This window comes from Pteropus medius, unplaced genomic scaffold, assembly GCF_902729225.1.
Source record: "Pteropus medius unplaced genomic scaffold, Ma_sr-lr_union100, whole genome shotgun sequence".
NCBI classification, from domain to species: Eukaryota; Metazoa; Chordata; class Mammalia; order Chiroptera; family Pteropodidae; genus Pteropus; species Pteropus medius.
The window spans coordinates 11,629,097-11,649,291 of NW_024345601.1; the positions used below are offsets into that span (position 1 = coordinate 11,629,097).

Consider the following 20,195-nt stretch of genomic DNA (forward strand, 5'->3'; position numbering starts at 1 on the left):
ACTACAACCAATGGAAAACTCTACTGGACTTGGAAACAATATCAGGGATGACGCGGTATGGTGGGTCAGGCATGTGTATAAACAGGTTCTATGTGGGTCCAAAGAACGTGTAAACCTTTCCAGCACATTCACTGAGATACAGAATAAAAAGAACTCCTATTCTAAAGATGAAGAAACTGCAGCCATGAGATTCATGGGGATATAGGACAGACCAAACTTGAACCTAGATCTTCTTTCTCTCTCCACTGAAACACAAGGCCAGAGGACTGAGCTCGGGTGGTTCCTGGCACCCTCAGTCCAGTTATATTGGCATCTTCCTTCCCATCATTTGCAGGTGTTTCCCACTGCTATTGGACAGATTTTAAATTTTCTCTCCATGCCTTTCCTTTGTCAAATATTGGAAGAAATGACACATTGCTTCCAAAGTTTCATTGAAAGGGGCAAAGGTTCGAAAACCCCAACAATTTGCTAAATTCATTCCCGAGTATTTAATTTCATATCAATTGCATTTATCTTCCATACCAGAGGTCAAAGGAAGGGTGAGAAGGCTCATCAAATAATGTATTAAATTTACTGGGTTTGGCAAAACTAAAGGAAGAAAAAGAAAGTGTAAATTTTTATAGGAAATTAAATTCTTTTCAAAGATTGCAAACTTTGACAAAGATTATATTCGGCATTTTTACATTTTTAGTATTATGCAATACTAAAGATCTATGATAAGAAAGTTCAAAGGGGAAATAGCATTATGTGTTTAATAATACAATACATTTAATATTTTATTTCAAGCAGCACACACAAATTTAGTGTAAAGTAAAATTTATACCAACTTAGAGCAAGGAGAAAAAAAAAAGTCAGTTCCAAGGCATTTAAAGATACTTTTAACTAAAACCAGAAGGCTTTAAAAGTTGCATACATTCTTGCTTTTATTTTAATAAAGAAAAATTCTCTTTTTTTCACTTTAATTACCTTTTTTCTTTAAGTCTTCATCAGGCTCATACATCTCAATGATCTGCATTGCCCTTTTAGCATCATAAAATGGGAATAAAATTTCATTCAGTCGAGGATCTCGTTGATGCTATGATGGGAAAATAACTCCATTTAGGTTGACATTTCTTGCCTTTATGGCATTACTCAATCTCTAAAACAAGATATATCTATAATATCATGTTTATAGTACACAGATAGGATTTCGCTGTCTTCCTGTCTTTCTCCCTAAAATAAAACTACAAAAAACTCCAAATATGGAAGTACTTGGCTGGTTCCTCTCACTGAGCTAGAAAGGGAGAATACAGAATATACTTTTTTTTTCCCTTCAGAAATTGAAGGATACGTAACGGTGTGCATGTCAACTATTGTCTTCTAGTTCCCATACCACAGGTAAGACATCTGGCATGTCTATAAAGAGTGAGGTCAAAAATCTTTAAAAAAAAAAGGGAAAACAAAAGCAAAAATGAAACCCCCCCCACAGAGTTCAAATAGATAATATATTAATTTAAGTGCCAAAACAAAAACAATAATAACAATGAAATCCCCTGAGACAGGCAAACATCATTTCATTTCCATTATTTAGATATTCTACATCAATAAAAGATTTCTTGGGCATTCTATAAACTTCACTTTTTGGAGTAAATATTGATCAAAATGAACCAATGGTAATAACGAGGAAAGTTAATCAGCATAAGGATATTTACAAGCTATAAACAGTACGGAAATCTGCCTTTTTCTCTAGGAAATCGAACTCAGTTTGCCCTGAGGAAATTCTCTGGGCAGAGAGTGCATGAATGATTATGGTGCTTAGGGGGGTGGCAATGTCATGCTTTTCCAATCAGCACCAAATGCTCGCGGCACTACACGAGGTACCGGGGGCTGTTCTTGCAGTTCTGTCACCCTAACTTCACATCAATGATGAAGTAAGTTCAAATTACCAACAACTCAACTACATTCGTGTATGTACGTGTGTGTGTGTGTGTGTGTGTGTGTGTGTGTGTGTGTGTCTCCATCTGTCTGTATATATCTTCGGGCAGTGGGTCCATTAAATTTCCTTAGTGTTCACTGTGGCTTAGAGGACCGAACACTGTGACCCTGGTCTTCCATCAAATAGAGCAAACTTCAATGAAATAATGGCAGATAAGCAGATGTGAGCAAAACCTGGTCAATAAGTAGGACCTTGGCAACAAACTCTTTACCCAAATATATGCACAGACTTTGGAAAAACACTATTGAAAATGTATTTAAGAAACAGTTGTTAAAAGTTCATATGGATTTCCCTTCCCCATTTATTTTGAAATGATGATTTCAAAAGTGGTTTACATAGAATGAATGCCTTTGGCCAACAGAACATTTGATGTAATTTCTTAAAGCACTTGTGGCCTGGCCTGTTCTGGTCCTCCCACCTCCCCACCGAGTTGAGTGTTAACTCAAAAGGAATCAATATCTTTTTGTCAATTTATCCCAATGAAGCATGCTTCTGTTGTCATCTAAAATTACGGTTCACAACAGCTCACATCCATGCATGTGCTAGAGCAGAAGCTGTTATAATAATAACAGGCCTTGAGACCACAAAGAACAAAAGTTATGGAGTATGCAGAGAAACTGTGAAGGAGGCCATGGAATGCCGGCAAGTGAAGGCATGCTACGCCCTGCTTGGAAAATGGATGCCATCATGCAACTCTAGGACTCGCTATTCGAGGAAATGACAAGCACCATCTGTCTGGTGAGAATGCATTGTTTTAAAAACAAACAAACAAATGAACACAAAACTCTAGGTACATTCCTTCTCCCGTCTGTCTCTAAATAATATCACGGAAGAAGATGCATGTGGGATAGAAGGTCCTTTTAAGACCTCAATGCAGTGTGTTCATGGTTGGCCACTCTATTTCTCTCCCTTATTAAAATTAAGTCTTTTGATTTAAAGATATACTCATTGGTAAGTATTCTGGACTCATGGAGATGATGGGGCAAATCCATATGAATTAAAAAATGAGAAGAAGATAAGACTCAGCTAAAGGGGAGAGAAGAGATAAAGTCAGGGAAAGGAGGAGAGGGAATCTCAACATTCTTATGTGCTTTTAATATACAAATATGTGTGTATTCTAGCCCGGTGTTGCCAGCAGTGAGATCTGCGGATGCCAGAGACAGCATCACCCTCTCCTGGGAGCTTGTTAGAAATGCAGATTCTCGGGCCCCATCCCAGTCCTATCGAATCTGATTCTCTGGGGTGGAACCCATGAATCTGTGTTTTAACAAACCTTCCAGGAGATTCTGGCATGTTCCGATTTAAGAAGCACTACTCTAACACTTGAAAGGTAGGCCTTTTAACACATTTGCATAACATTAAAAAAAGCACCTAAGTCCTGCAAGGGTAGACGAATGCTAAATGTTTAAGATGTCCTCCCAATTAACACATATCAAAGTTTAGTCCCAAGGCATGATATCCACTAGAACATCCTGCCTCTCAGAAGCAATAGCTAAGAAAACCAAGTCCTAAAGTGGATGTATCATAATCCCCTATTCTACATTCATAGCAAATAAGTATTAAAAACAGACAATAGGAGATTGCATTTGTTTTTGCATCTGTTGCACCAGATAACATAACCTTTTGCTTTCCCTAAAATTTTCACATTTCAAAACAAAAGGAAGTACTGTGCAGTCTGGATAATCCAAAGGCAAGGAAGCAAATGGTAAGATTTGCATTAGTCACAAAACTATGATTTTTAAATGAAAAAGCAAATGAGGAGAAAGATTGTTTCCGGGCAATCTCTGAGTAATAAAATTGCAGAAGTGTTCTACATGGACATAGCACAGTGGGGCAAAAGCCTTACATCTCTGAGGGACTACGGGTTTTCAGTTGGGAAGAAATTCACCCAGGATATTCACCCCATGATGTCTAGAGCTTTGTAAAATGAGATTCTAAACAGCTTCCAAAAATAGGTCACAGAACATGCCCAAGTGAATGAGGAGTTAATGGACATGGCTCCATCACTACGTCCTTGCTCTGACTGAGAAAAGGCACCAACTGGTTTCAAAGCGGCATTTGAGAAACATAGATGTTGACATAAATAATATTTAAAAGAGATATAAAGAAAATAAAGATATAATTGGCAAGGGTAGGCTTACTTGTGAGACTAAATACCTCCTTCTCTCTCTTTGCCTATGCATTAAAGAATAAAGATACTGTAAATGGAAAGAGATCTTGGGGCCTTATATTCTTTCGACTGGAAAATAAGTAATAAATAAATAAATTTAAAAAATCATAATGTGATGATACCTTATGTGTACTGCAGGGGGAAGATTACCAGCAACAAGAAAATAAAGCTAATTCCTTATTACTATGGATATCTAAGATCTTTTCCTTTTCTTATTTCGATCTTTCTCTCCTGTTCTCCATGCATCTCTCAATTTTGCAGAACCTCAGATGTTATCACCTTTGTAAGAAGTCAAATAGAGGACAAAGGTAAAACTAAAATCAATTTAGCTTCTCATTGAGAACAGGAAAAGAAAGGTGAAACTAACTGATGCCCAGAGATTTTAATTAGTCCTGCCACAGACAGAGAACTGAGTGGAGAGCCGCATCTAAGCATGGGGCAGCTCATAGAGTGCCTCCACCAGCTCTCCTAGACTCCAGTTTGCTATTTTCATAATACAAAGAAAGTTTTCCCCAGACTACTGGATGAGAACTAGACACACAGTTGTGGTAAAATTTTAGATTGAGTAGTGAGTTTCCAAGACTAAATTCATTATGCTGCTCTCACATCCTTTCCATTTGCACCAAGCATTCCAAGGGGGAACCCAGGCAACTCACTGGGACAGTACTTCACTTCACAAAATGTACTATGCAGATGAATCACCTGGGGATCGTTAAATGTAGATTCCAAATCAGCAAGTCTGGGTGGGACTTAAGATCCTGCATTTCTAATAAGCTCCCAGAGGATGCCTATGCTGTTGGTCCCACACTTTGGGGAGCGATGAGCAAGGATATACTGAGAAGCAGATGAGGAACAGGTCTAAAGCTATTGTGAAAAGCTAGTAAGTGCTGATGGCATGGATAGGGAGGAGGTGATACAAACCCCTACAAGGTGACTAAGGCAGTAAATTGCCGACTGCCCTTCCATTTCTCCTTCCAGTTTCCTGGAGTTATACATTAATATATTGAACAGAAAATTTTATATAAAGAGTAAAGGGATTTACAAGTTGGAAGGTGGTGGGAGGCTACATAGCTTTTATAATATAAATGGTATTTTTTTCCTGTTACCTATTCTAATTGGTTAATTCTGGTGTAAACTTATCTACTGATTTTGCTCTCTTGATCATTTCTCTGGTCATCTTGCTAAACTCTCTTACTTACTCGAAGAATTTTTCAGTTGATATTTTTTAATTTGCAGGGTATACAATCATCGTCTGCCAATAATGAGTAGGGCTTTGTCCTTTCACATTCACGGGACTTATTTTTCCTTGTCTTGTTGCATGACCCAGAGCTTCTAATACAATGTTAAAATCTGACTGTTGAGTCTATGTGGCCAAGGCATTTTGAAAATGTTTAGGTCTGAGCTTTTGGATTCATAGACCCTTACATTCCAATGCTGCTCCCTTCTTGAGTGAACTCTGTCTCCTGTCATTATGAGTTTTGAAGGTGCTCTGCCTAAAGGGTGCCTTTGACTTTGGAGATTGATAGGGCTCAGAAGAGTGCAAGGAGCTGGCAAAACATTCCTTAAATTCAACAAAGCTTCTTCAGGGAGACATTCAGATTTCTGTCTAGACCTTATGGTTGAGTTCACTAGGATAGAAAAGGAAGAGATTCAGGGTTGACACTTTGATTAAAAATAAAGGCTGTACACTTTCCTGGACTGTCTTATAGTCTCTATGACCTAAAGAAAGCAATATGAAAATCACACTGATTCCATCAGTCCCGCCCCCAAATCAAAAGTGCTTCCCTACCATTAATGAGAAGCCAAACAGGAGGAAGCACATACAACATATGAGTGCTACTGGCCACTGTAATAGTGACTGATAAAAGCTTACCAAGTATGAAATATTTTAAGAAAGAATTTGGATGGCGGAGCAAGAAAGTGTGGATGATCGTATCTTTTAAAAATTAAATATTATGTCTTAGATTTATTAGAATGACAAGAGTGGTTACTGGGTAAGCCTACAAATACAATTCATAAAAGGCATGAAATAAGAGCTCATGAACACAGTACCTATCCTCAGACTCCAGAACTGTTTATTTGTACAGTGAAATGCATATTAACGTCTCTGTAATGTTTAATAGATGGCCAGGTGTCAGCTTCACCCCAGAGCACATAAGAGGTCTCTTTTATTAGGAAGTGACAAATTGATGATGTCGATTTTTCTCCTCTCCACTAAAGTGTCTTCCCTCTTTGGTAGAAAGCAAGATTCCTACCCATCTCACCAAAATTTAAGATGATTCAATGATCTGAAGTGCATGAAGAAGCTGAAGAAAAAAACACAATAATTTCTTTTAAAGAAGAGGAGGGAGAAGGGGTTAAAGAAAAACAGAAGTCAATTTAACTTCTGAGCAATGGTGGCATAAGAATGTGGATAATATCTGGGTAAAGATTATGAACGTGGTATTTGCATGACCAAAAACTAGTGGAGCGGAAGAACTTAAAATGTTTTCAAGTAAAATAAATATTGTATCGTACTGAAAGGCTTATTTAAAAGTGGAGGCATCTGCGCTGATATGTGGAGTACCTTCCCTTTCCTGCATCCGTGCTTTTCGGCTCTGGTCACCACAGCTTCTACAGTGCAACCCTAGCAATTCGAAGTAACTGAGTCCTAGCAGGGAAAGAAAAGACAAGCCCTTTGGCAAAAATGTGATCTGTCTCTACAAAATGGCAAATCACAGTCAGCCTGCTGTCTGTCTTGAGGCAATGGCTCATGTCTGCATGGTACTGTCTTTTCTAACATTTTCCCTTTAGATGGCATAATGGTTAATTTGAAGTGTTTTGAAACAAAAATATGTTGTCTATTCCTCACTTAAACTCTTATTATTATTAATGTGTTGGAAAAAAAGTGAATTTTCCTTTTTGGGTTTAGCAAGAACTTCAGTGGGTTTCACTGGAGAGAAAACACCTTTTATTTTGTGCGTGTAAAGAAAAAAGCTCATTTTAGTTGGAATAAAAGTTGCAACCTTTCCTTGTTCTAAAATATTTTTCTACTGTGCTTAAGAAAAATTTTCAACCAGTTTTGGTTGGTAAGTGAATCATGTTCTAAAATTAGTTCTGAGGATTTTATAAAAATAAAAAGTAAAAATTTAACCTGCAATCCAATTGGCCTAATATGTACTATATTTTCACCCTGGAACACGAGTGCTGTGCTTGTTGTAATAATGTTCTATTTGAACCTGCATATTTTTCTTACATGCAATCCATTAAAAGACAAAAATAAAGCTTTCCAGTCCATGCAAAGGTATGAGAAAAAGTTAGCAATGGAGAATCCAACTATAGTGTGGTAAATTCAATCCATTCTTTCTGTTTAATGAGATCAATAGAAAAAAAAATAAGTACCTTAAATATCATCTTGCGAAAATATAGACACATATAATTAAATGAATATATTATAAAATTAACACGCACACACAGAACCAGAGCTACACATCACAGCAAGAAACCAACAAAAAAGCAGTGTGCGAAGCCAACGTGTAGGAAGTGCATGAACATACAAGGGTAGCAGCTGATTTTTGCACCTGGTAAAGCCATAATGGAAAGATCAGCAGGTCAGAAGCGAAGCCAATGAGGGCGTATGTTGCAGGCATGCAATGAGGACACTGGAGGAGGCAAGCCACAGCACGCAGACTTTATGGAGTTAATGTATGAAAAAGCTTACTTCATTTAGAAAGCTCACTAATTGGTCTACCGTTAAATAATCAGTTTTGTCTCCATTGCTGAAAAGAAATTTATTAGAAAAAGTAAGTTTTTGTATATGATGCTACAGTAGGTACGATTTACATGTTGACATTTGTTGATAATTCTAAACTTATTTTCTAACCCTGAAGTAGTGGTGCATTCTGAAAATGGCCAGAGACTGTTTGTAAAGGGGTGGGGGGGGGCGGGGGACAAAAAACAAAAAAACAAAAAACCCACAACAACAAAGGAAAGAAAGCACTCCCACTAGCTTACAGAAAATGTCTGCAGTTCCTCTTTAGCATTATCAAAAGACATTATTTAAAAAACAACATGTAAGTCATCCATTTGAGATAACTGGAATGAATGAACTTTTCAACAACATAATAACATTCCAAATCGAATCTAGTTAGTTCACATAATGGGTTAATACCTAAAGGAGCAGGTTAAAATTGTAGGTAGTTAGTAAAGCCAATGCAAGGGGGAAAAAAAAAGTTCCAGGTGCTGCCACTAACTTATGTAAAAGCTTCTCAAAAAATCAGAGCGAACTTTTACACAGATAAACTAGGGGTGAAAATGTGACCCTGACTAGAGATATTCCTAGGTACTATAAACATACTATAATAAAATATTATGACAAAAAGTTTTAAAACTCTAAAAGGACAAGGATAACATTGATAGGACACTTTCCCATAAATAAAACTTACATTTTTTTAAAAAGATCCTCTATATCTGTCCGAGGACAAATTTTTTGTGTCAGTTCATAGAACTTTTCATAAGTAAATGCTGCAGGCTCAATTTCATCATTCTGTAAAGAATAAAAGTGTGTCATAAATCACGGAACATATTTTCTCCTTAGAGGGAAAGAATCCATAGGATCGTGAAGCAAAGAGATGACCATTTGGGATCCAAGGGCCTCCGTCTCTGATTCTTGCTGACAGAAGCCAGAAGGCCAGCCTCCAGCCTCGGCCAGACCACCCGTACAAGGCATGTGTAAATGAGTGTTTCTAGTTACCGCACAGCCTTGGTTTGTGTGTTCAAACTTCAGCTACAGATGGGCTCGCTCTAGGAAACGTCCCATAGAACATATATTAAGAAACACTTCCTTCTTCTCTACTTGAGAAAGAAAAGCAAGTGCCTGCTTAAAGAATGCTGAATAAATCAAGCCCAAAGTTTACTTATGCTTATTTTGTGAATTTTCACAAGAACACATGAATGGGCTCAGGACAACCCTATAAGACTTTACTTTTCATATGAAAATTTATATTTGAAATAGGATTTGTTAAAGCGGCGACAGACTTAAGTCTTTCTTGCAGTCAATAAATTAATTTCAGTTATTTTAAATCTGAAGGGCCATAAGCACAAATGGTTTGTGTAGGAGGAGGTGCTTCATAAAATACTGCAAGCCATCTTGAAGAACTGAATTTATTAGTCAATTATTCATGCTGACATTGTGCTTGGTTGAGGCAATGTTGATAGCCCTCTCTAAAATAAGCTTTCCATAAACTGTGTAAGAGTCACTTCCTTTTCTTAATAAAGTTGACAAAAACATTTTGAAGTTCACTATATGAATTTGAAAACATTGAGGTTAAAATGTCCAGAAAACAAAAGGAAGGAAGGAAGGAAGGGAGGAAAGAAAGAAAATGAAGAGAAAAGTGACTACATGTGACAATCTAATTCTGAAAATAATTAGATCTATTTAATATTAACGATCTGGCTTTTTACATGTATGAACATAAATAAACAAAATAGTTTTAGAAACACATTAGTAAATCAATGAATACCTTTCCACTGGGAAGACCTAACTCCTTGAGTGCTTGAAAGATCACCTTTTCTGTTTTCCCCGATGCAAAGGTTCTAGTAATACTAGAGCAGAAAAGAAAGGAAAAATTAAACTTATTGTTAATTCTGTTTTCTCTGATGAAAAAATCCACATAATACTAAGGATGGTGGGATAGGGGGAGAAAGAAAAGGAGGATAAAATTACTTCTCATTTCTAGGTGTTTTTCACTTCCCAAACTAGCTCCTGCAATGTCCCTGTGGTCGCCAGCTAGTTGTGCTAGTGGGGCAACTTGATTCTAAGGAAGGCCATCCCCTTGGGTGCTTGTGAATACAAGAGGCACTGGGGGATACATACTGTAGGACAAAAACAATGATAAATTCTGACCCTACCAAATCACTTTCTTGGGAAAAAGGAATGTGGCAGATGGAACAATAGCTCTGGAAAAAGATCTCATGCGGACGATATATAGGCTTGGAAAAAAGAAGGGGGACCCCTTAGAACTTAGCCCCTGCCTGTGAACACTCTTACCCTGGTTTCACACTTACTACAGCTGACATGCATCACCAGACATATTTCGCTTATGTGTTTGTTTTTTGAGCTAAGCACCCTGGAGCTACTCTGAAATATCAGTTGCCTCAAAGACTGGGTTGTTTATTATGAAAGTGATAGGTGTGGGGATGAGGGGAGGCAGGGGAACAATTATCCAGTGTTTCAACAGAATTTTGGCACTCCCCTAAGACATGGTATTTTTGAATAATGGTGCTACCTTTTAATTAGTATGGTGTACATTAAGGCTAGTAAATGGATACTGCCTCAATAAGCGTATCTTCTAATGATAAAAGTAAGAAAAAGAGACTCCCTATGATCAGTATATTGGTGACCCTCAGAATGAACGCCGTTGAGGAAAGAGGACTGGGTGCCCTGGAATCCACACTTGGCTATGAGCCATCCCTTAGGCACCGAAAGGAGCCTTCGTTCACTCCGATTGGTAATTTGTCACCACAACAACTTAAACTCTAAATCAGAAGTCCAGCTTCCACTTGAAGATAAAGCTTACTTTCTCCTCTGTGAAGCTTGGCTTTAGAAAGCCTTCCCTGTGAGCAAAAGAGGATCTGTAACAGCGCCTCCCCCAGCCCAGCCTCGTCATGCACTTCACCATTCACGTTAAGTGGAAGGCAAGCTCCAAATGTAAGCACTGACCGCCAGTTAACCTTCACGAGTAGGAGAAAGAACCACTTCACCTGCAGAGTACAACTTCCCAAAATAGACTGGAAACAACTGACTTTAAGTAAATAAATCCTTATGTATTCATTCAAAGTTTTATTGTTTCATACTCGGTCCAAGAATACTTCAAGAGATACATTTTTAAGAATGCTTGAGACAGTTGTATTCAAATATATGGCAGCCTAGGAATTCTCTTTAACAAATCTACAGACATGTTAGAGTATACATGTTTGACATTAGTAAAAATGGTTTCTAGTGTAGAGGATGCTATTTCCACAATTTCTCACTTCTCTGGAGTTCATGGAATTTTTATACATTAAAGTGGGTTGAGAAAGCAATTTACCTGACCTTTATAATACAGGGGGAAAGTAGCTATTCAATGAGTACTTTTTTAAAGTGTGTTTTAATAGAGGAGCTATAGGCCCCCAGCAGGATTTGGAATGTCTGCTTCCTGTACTCAGGAGGAAACACTTTGCATAGCAAATCAGGGGTATCTCAACTAACTTGAGCTTCTCTTAGGTTTGAACAAGCATGGCAAAGGAGATGAAAACTTACTGACGTGGTCATGAAGGTAGCAGGTATAGGGTCTGAGCATTTCTGGTAAAACAGAACCTGGGTGTTGGGTACAGGGTGGAAGGGAAGAATGTATAAGCATAGAATTTCTGGCTAGAATTTGGTGAAGTGACAAAAAATAGGAAGTAGAACATCTCATGGAAATACGGAGGTCCAAGCATTTGTGAGGAAATAGAGAACTTGAGAGAGGAAATAGGGTGTCTAGTGCCAGCACAGAGGGAAATCCATGTAGAAATATACTGGGGGGTGGGGAGGCGAAGTCTGAGCCTAATGATATGACTGCACAAAAGACAATAAAGGCAAGAAGTGGCCTAACGGCCAGAGAGTTTATTCTCACGCCCGTCTTTTCATGAGAGGACTTGGGCTGGGCAACCTCGCCAAAGATTTGCCCACCTCATTCTATAAAGGAGACCAAACCCAGGACGGAAAATGAGAGCAAAGAAGTCGAACAGACCATTCCCCTGGGATGGTATCTTTGTCGCCTTTGCTTCAGGAATCATTCTTGAGCCTTAAAATGGATTCGGTCAAGGGTGAGGAGTATGTAGAGAGAAGGTAAATTCTTTGAGTTTCCAGTTGCATCAGAGGCCCAGCAGAATGTCATGTCACTAGGGTCCTGAGAGAAACACACTTATCACAGGCTAGGGGCATTTTAGACACCATCACGGGGCATTTCATAGAAACATAGACTGTTTATAAAGGACTATGATTTAGTCGACTCTATATACAGCCTCATGCCTGCAGAGTATAGCTTAGTACTTTATAGCTATGAGATGCACAATGAGTTTTTACTGAATCAAAATAAACCACCTTCTCAAAGGAAACGCCATAAAAGCAAATACCCGTAAGTGGTACCCAGTCCTATTAGAGTCCTGGGTTACATTCCATGTTTCAGGGTACCTTACAGGTGATTAAGCCAGCAAAAATCCTAGAAACTAAGGGAGTCTTATTATTTGCTTGCCCTCAAAGGGTTCACAACCTATCCAATGGTTTTAACACCACTGTCTGAAACAGTCAGAGAGGACTCATGAAGTGAAGCCTCAGCAGAACCAGACCCTCCTTGCAGGCAGCTGAGCCTTCATGACATGGGTGGATAACACAGGAGTGGGCTGTCATGACCATCCCTGAGGTCTCAGCCTTCTTTAACAGAACTGACCCCTCCAGACTTCTTCAAGCCATAGCCCCTATTGTCTGGCTACCATTTCCCAACTTTCTAGCTATTGGTTCCAACTCCAGGTTATAAGGAATTGGAGATGGCAAAAGAAAAGAGTGACATCCAAAGCTTTGGACTAAGAGGGAAGATAAATTGCATGTGAGTTTGTAAGTCTGAGAGAGAAAGCAGAGTGCATAAAATTACATGCATAGAAAGAAAAGAGAAGAGAGAGATAAAGGGAAAGACTTTCTTCATTCATCATTCCTGACACTTCCTGGATATTAAATTTTAGCTAATGTCAAAGAGCAGGAGCCACTCCCAAGCGATGCAGTGACTATGAAGCCAGATCCCCTTGAGTGTCATGCACAGTATACTAATAGTTTCCGTTTATTAAAAACTCCGGAATGATAGTGATGAAATGATATTTTAAAAGTGTTTACTCTTCATATCCATTAAAACATTCAGAACAATTTCCACCTAGCCCTTGGCAGCTCATCCACCAGATTTAGCTGCCTTTTTTTCTGGCACAGTATCAATTCTCCATCAACTCTAACAAACTGCCCCCGAATCACAGATGTCTTGTGTCAAACACCTGTTAATACTGGCAGGCGCCAATGAGTTCATGTCCAAGAGAGCTACGGAAGATGACAAAATATCTAGGCTATTGCTACAAAAAAAAAGGGAGAATAATTTTGTATGTGAACATGCTAGATAAAGATCGTTAGAATCAGAAGAGGCTTCCAACATCCTATAACAGCAGTTTGATTAAGGACAATACATACACATGAAACCAGAACCGCTAGTTACAAGTGCTCTGATTATAATTTATGTGTTTTCTACTTTGTCAATTTCCTGAATCTTGGAAGAAAAAGCAGGAGAATACGGTATGTAAAAACAGATCCAACTTACATTTCTGTTTACACTGCTATCTGTGTTCTCTAAGTTTGGACTTATTACTTCAATACTAAATTTAAATAAAAATGCACTATATTTTTGGCTAAAGCCATAGGATGCTGGGGATATTAAAATAATTGTCTTACTATTGCTCAAGAGAGCAAAGGGTTTTCAATAAAATAAGGATCAGTGTAGTCTTTGACAACAACCATCAGTCAAGGACCCTAACAAGGCTATTTTTAAACTGTAAAGCAGGCATAAAATTGACTTGCTAGTCAGTTATTAAATAAAAAGCAGAGAATCCTACATATAGATTTGTAAAGACCACAGAAAACACATGAGGTCTATAATCCTGTAAGCCCTCAATAAAAGGTTAAATAAAAGGAACACTGCATAAAGTCTTTTTTTTATGAGTTGTATGCTTTTTCTCATTGATATTTCACTTGTGTCACATGAATCCTTTAGTTCATGATTGTTATAATACATGAAATCTTAATAAATGATGATTTCTAGGGCAATTCTGTTAAATGTGGAAAGAATAGTGTCAAGGGAATACTGAGATGCTCTCATAGGCATGCAGAACGGAAGCTTCAGAGCAGAACGAAGTAGCTGGGCAGAAAGGGAAGCCTGGAAGAGTCCGAGCCGGCGAGCATGATCAGCAAGCAGCTGCTCTAGTATGTCTACTCAAAAGCTATACAGGTGACTACACTGTACTTCGCGATTTTGTTATTATTTGTTGGTTGGCTTCTCTGCTGAAGTGGTATCCAGAGAAGTCAACATGAACCTAAGTCTGGAGATTCTTAGAAGAGTACGTTGGCTCTGGAGGAACCTGTGTTTGATTACGGTTGTGGGTGTAGGTTCATGAATCCAAATGTACTCCTGGCCTTATGTGGATAGCAGAAGCTCTGGGGGCAGTCCAGCTTCTGCCATTTTCATCAAGTGCTTATACAAACACCAACCAAAATGATACCAGAGAGTTTCTGGTAAAGAATACCTGTCACTACCATCGTAAGAACTTCCAACTGTATCCACAAACTATTAGCAAACGCTAACACCTAAGAAGGAATGGAGAGGCAGAAAGGAGGGAAGCTTGCGGACCCCTCAGAGGGTAAATAGATCAGCTAAGTATTAAAGGACACACGTGGAGGATGTATCTGGCTCATGTTCCTTCCCTCTTGATTCCACCAAAGTCTTTCTGCCGTGTTTTTCTTTGTCATTGTTACCTTTGGCAGGGTGAGGAACTGACAGCCAGGAAGAGTGCGTACTGTTATTGAGAGTCCACCTAGAGAGCAAGTGGCCAGAAGTCAAAGAAGGAGCCCAGCACCCTGGTCACCAAAGAGCGGCAAAGCCTAGAATGAGATGCACTGTCCAGGGGCACCACACTTCCTAGGACACAGTCCACACAATTCTACTGTAGGAGCACAATATAAACTTTAATTTTAGCCAATGGTTGCTCAGGGCAAGTAGGTAAATGACATTTAAACCTTAAAAACCCATTTATTTGAAGATTTAAAAAAAATAATGCTACATTTTCAGGTGCTCTTTAAATTATCAAAGTAGAGTTGATGCTGCCACCGATTCTCAGGAAAAATGTAACTTCACGTCTGTAAATGATTTTTACAAACTAAATATGGCATTTGACGAAGTGATTCAAGCTAAGCTTCCAGAAATTTTTTAGTTAAAGCAGTTAATGAGTACTTGCAGAGGGCTCTCTCTTTGCTCTGGTATCATGAGGGTTGACACAGGGTGTGGACTTACCTCCTAACTGGAATTTTACCATTTGTGTTGGTCATAAATGCCAATTTCATCCAGCTAGAAAACAATAGTAACAACATTATTTTAATGTTTCTTAGGATAAACAGCTTGAATCCAGATAAGAACTTTATAAAATCTTTTATTCGAACAAAGAATATTTATTTTGAAAACCAGAGACAATTATATACTGTGAGATGAATTTACAGTTGCCAGATTTAGCAAATAAAAATATAGGACTTTCAGTTAAAATTGAATTTCAAGTAAAGAATAAACAGATTTTTTTACTATAAGTATTTCCAAATATGCACAGGGCATACTTATACAAAAAAATTATTTGTTACTTATCTGAAATTCAAATTTAACTGAGAGTTCCATATTTTTTCTGGCAATCCCGAGTGATGAGAAAATTGCGGGCTTATGCGGAGCAAAACAAATCGTCAGTACTTACTTGGTGATTACTGCTCTTTAATAATCTACTAAGGTGGTAAAAATTGCAAATGGCAGTGATGCTAGCCAACCCTTTCTTGAGGACCCATAGGGACCCCCCAACTCTCAGCTCCCAGTGCAGTGACCCATAGATCAAATGGGCACCTTCTTTAATTTCCAATGCTAAGGGATATTCATCAACTCAAACCAATGGTCAGCAACTCCTTGTTTTATCCAGGCTTTCCAGAACACACGGAGACCCAGGACACTGGTGCTAGGACTGTTCTTAGCTAATGACTCCCATTCTCACTGTTTCTAACACAAATATTCTAATAATCTAATAATAACATGAAGACTGGGTAAAGTTTCTATCTTAGGTCAAGTTTCCTAGGAGCACAAGTAACCGACTATCGAGGGGATGTTTTCAGAACCACAGGAGTGAGGGCAGCATATAGGACAGCAAAAACAGTTAAGCAAAGTCGTGGGCTCAGCTAGAGCTTCAGACTGATGCCACAGGGAGCTCTGGAGCATGATCTACATCAGACTTGGTGGCAAGAAGGCAGGCCTTTTTATTCCGTTTCAGCCTAAATTGGCCATAGGCTTCCCCTAGAAGGTGGGAGGAGTGTGATCTCGCAGGAACAGTGACTCTCCTTCAGTAGAAAGCAATTCTCTGGAGAAGCGGGCAGGTATGAGCCCTGGTCAGCTAACCCTTACAGCATCTGGTGGATGAGCGAACACTAGCTCCACACAGGAGTCTAAGAAGGATAGGAATGGGAACAGATCAGATCTGTTATCCAGATATGGACATGAGGGTTACTTAGCTGTCAGCGGGCATTCCAAACATCTTTGAACTCTGGGGACTCTTATCAGTGCCCAAAGTCCTAACATCAAAATACCTGCTGGGTTGCTCTTTAGATTTTTTCTCTCTACAGCAACTGTAGAGGGAAAGGAGAAGCAGAGTGGCCCAGATGGGAGTCATAGCCCAGAGCTATTACTCTAAAAGGACCTGCTAAAGGAAGAGAAAGTATGGAGTGGAAGTGCCCAAAGGACTGACCTCCCTTCCCATTGCCCGGCAGTCCAAGGAATCACACCCATGGTGCTGGGCCTGGTTGAGAGATGTGGGGTCATGACTGCAATTTCTCAGTGTGGTTCACTCCTGCACCTCACTACTGCCTGCCAGTGGCCCCGCGATGGCAGGCAGCCCTACTTTTCCATGGACCACTGCTTTTCGAACAGGCTAACTTTGGGTTTGGCTATGATTTCTACTTGAGTGGCTTTCATGTCACCTTGAAAGAATAACTTGGGCAGGGTTAAAATTCTACCACATAATACCCCACTGGATTTAGGATACAGTGAGCCACGGTAAGGCTTTCTGAATTTCCAAAGTACCTTCGGGTCCCCCTGATTGTGTGCTAAGCGCTCCTTGGGGTCAGTTTTCCCTTATAAACCCTAACAGTGGGTGCTGTTGCAAGTGTGTCTTTTGTTCACATTCCCCATTTCTCAGTCTCACACAACAGAGGCTCCAGCTACAACAGTACTCAACTATGGCCCCAGGCGCACAGAGCAGAATCAGCAGACTCGGTCTGGGGACATAGAAATCAGCGCCCACAACCAGGGGACACTAGGGGCAGAGCCTGAGGTTCCAGCATCGTTCCGGCATCTTCCTGCCATCAACCTTTCCTTTCATATAGTTTTTGGTTTGTGAGTTTATCACACTTGCCCTGCCAGGTGACATAAGAGTATAGGTATGTATCAGTCGATGGCTTCTTCCAGGTCAGGAACATGGAGGGGAAGGTAAGCAAGATGTTGTCTGGCCATATACTAAGCTTCATCTAACAATCTGACCATTTGCTTGCTAACAGCCAAGTACAATGGGTGATGTAAACAAAACTCACTGTTTCTTGAGGCATGTCATTGGACTGACGTTGTTGGCCCTGAAGTTGTGTATGATTGATCTCAGGCCGTCTACCCATTGCTGAAAGAGAAAGAAAAAGTGTTCTTGGTGAATAAACCTGCTGGAGCTAAACACAGTTTTTATTAGATAGCTCGTGCCCATTTTTGTAATAATATCATAAACTCTTCTTTTATCCTCTTCCCGCCACACAGCCATCTTCATTTTGCATGCTCATATTTTATTCTTTAATAAACAGCTTTCATTCTTTCCATGAAGATAAATGTGGCATCCATAATGTCAGTAAACTTTGGGCTGTCACAAAGGAATGCTGCCACTGATTGACTTGTTAAGCCTTCTATTTGCAGCTTATTTAAATATAGGCCCCTTTTCAGTCACTGGCAATCTTAATAATTTCTAAGTAACATTATACAAGATAACATATTTAGCTATTCCGACTTTAGACAATGAATGCCTTCGGGTTTCAACAATATTATTGTGTGATTCTATTTCAGTCTCAGAGTTTGTTACATATCTTACCTGTCTGTGTTTTATAGCCTTAAAAAGCCTTACAAAGTAAAACACGCACTGATTGCCAAGGTGCCCCAAAGAAAACAGTGATGTGCTTACATAATTTCCATCTAAGGACTTGGACCTCAGTTTTAGTTCATAACATCAACACATGAATTTGCAAGGAAAAATGAAGGAAGATTGTACATGGCAGTAAAGGAATCTGGATCTCTAAATGGCATTTTACTAGAAAAGGCTGCCCCGTGAGTTAAGGCCCACTTTGTCCTTGGGTCCAATAACTGTGCCAATGAATGCCAAAACAGGCTGGTAAAATAAAGAATCCCATTCTTGGCAAAATATTTTGTACCAAATTAATATTGAAGATTGAAACAGAACTGGAGCTGCCACACAAGCCAGTACCTTACTTTCTTAGATTTATAGTCTGACTGCTGAAGCTCTGTGCTGAGAAAGGAAAATATTTTGGAATAGATAGTCACGTAGATGTACATTCTACCCGCACTCTCCAGTATGGTAGCCACTAGCCACATGTGGTTATTTAAATTTGAACCAAATAAAAACAAAACCCAGTGCCTCCATTGCACTAGTCCCATTTCAAGTGTTCAAAGACCAACACAAAGCTAGTGCCCATCATATTGGACTATGTAAAAAAAGAACATTTTATCATCACAGAAGATTCCGTTGGACAGCACTGCAAAGTACTACTGGGTTTAGCGTAGTCAAATGATTTGGGCCCTACAAGGACTAAAGGTGAGGATGGAGTTCTAGAAGAGTGTGTATAGTTTTAATTTTAATTGTGGTAAAATATATATAACATAAAGCTTATCAATTCAACCATTTTTAAGTGAACAATTCAGTGGCATATATGATATACACATTGTTGTGCAACCATCAGCATCATCCATCTCCAGGACTCTTTTCATCTTGCAAAACTGAAACTCTGTCCCACTGTAGCTATTAAACAACAACTCTCTGTTTTCTTCTCCCCCTAGACCCTGGCAACTGTTCTATTTCCATCTTTATGAATTTGACTATTCTAGGTACCTCATATAAGTAAAACCATATAGTGTCTGTCTTTTTGTGATTGGCTTATTTCACTTAGTATAAAGTCTCTGAGGTTCATCCATGTAGCATGTGTCAGAATTTCCTTCTTTTAAAGGCTGAATAACATTCCATTGTCCATAAATACCACATTTGGTTTATCCACTCATCTGTTGATAGGCACTTGGGTTCCTTCCACCTGTTGGCCATTGCAAAGAATGCTGCTGTGAACATGGGTATACAAATAAGTTCCTGCTTTCAGTTCTTTTGGGCATATACCCAGAAGTGGACTTGCTGGATCACAAGGCAATTCTGTTTTTAATTTTTTGAGGAATCACCATACTGTTTTCCATGGCGGCCATAGCGTTTTTACAATCTCACCAACAGTGCACAAGGGTTCCAATTTCTCCACATCCCTGCCAACACTTATTTTATTTTATTTTTATTTTTTGATAGTAGTTATCCTAATGAAGTAAACCTATCAGAGTTTTCACTTTCTTCTTTACACTCCAATCATACCTATAAGCTTTCCGAGGAAGGACTTGGGAGCTAAAAGAGGTAAATTCCCTTTTACAACTAGAAAAGGTCATTTTCTGAAGACTAGTACTGAAAGCCTCAGCAAGCATAACAGTGAGGTCAGGATTCTGAGGGAGGAGGAAGAAATGAAATAGTAGCATTAAAGAAATGCCTCAATTATTTTCATCCTCAGACTTTACTTCCTCTGTAAGGCTAAATACAGGACTCTAACTCCCTGGGGACTATCAAATATCCTGTTACTGGTCTAACAAACCATAAGCCCACACAGTTTCCCAAGAGGAGACAGAAAAAGCACAAAAAATTGGTTTGGCATTAACTGGGAAGCATTTTCTCAACCTGAAGTCTTGGTACTTGTTCCAAAACACAAAACAAAGTCCATGGTTTTCTAGGACAGAAAAGTGGACAATTTTTGAGACTGTTCACTGGCTTTTTCTGATTGTTCTAATTTAGTTGTTTCTAAAAACAGATTATAGAGATGCTGGCTTTGAAGAGGCTTCAACAACTTCTATCCACTTTTGAAAATACGGTGCT

At 39.0% G+C, this 20,195-nt stretch overlaps 1 protein-coding gene across 2 annotated transcripts in view; it reads right to left on the reverse strand.

Annotated features, from left to right (window-relative positions):
• Window positions 1-20,195, reverse strand: part of PLCB4 (phospholipase C beta 4) — a 376,819-nt gene that overhangs the window by 89,075 nt on the left and 267,549 nt on the right. For both annotated transcript variants that reach the window (XM_039874509.1, XM_039874510.1), the window contains 6 exons: window positions 17,563-17,642; window positions 15,245-15,298; window positions 9,647-9,728; window positions 8,570-8,670; window positions 7,846-7,903; window positions 967-1,075 (listed from right to left, as the gene is read on the reverse strand). In XM_039874509.1, coding sequence (XP_039730443.1) covers window positions 967-1,075; window positions 7,846-7,903; window positions 8,570-8,670; window positions 9,647-9,728; window positions 15,245-15,298; window positions 17,563-17,642 — 484 coding nt within the window. The remainder of the gene's footprint in view (window positions 1-966; window positions 1,076-7,845; window positions 7,904-8,569; window positions 8,671-9,646; window positions 9,729-15,244; window positions 15,299-17,562; window positions 17,643-20,195) is intronic.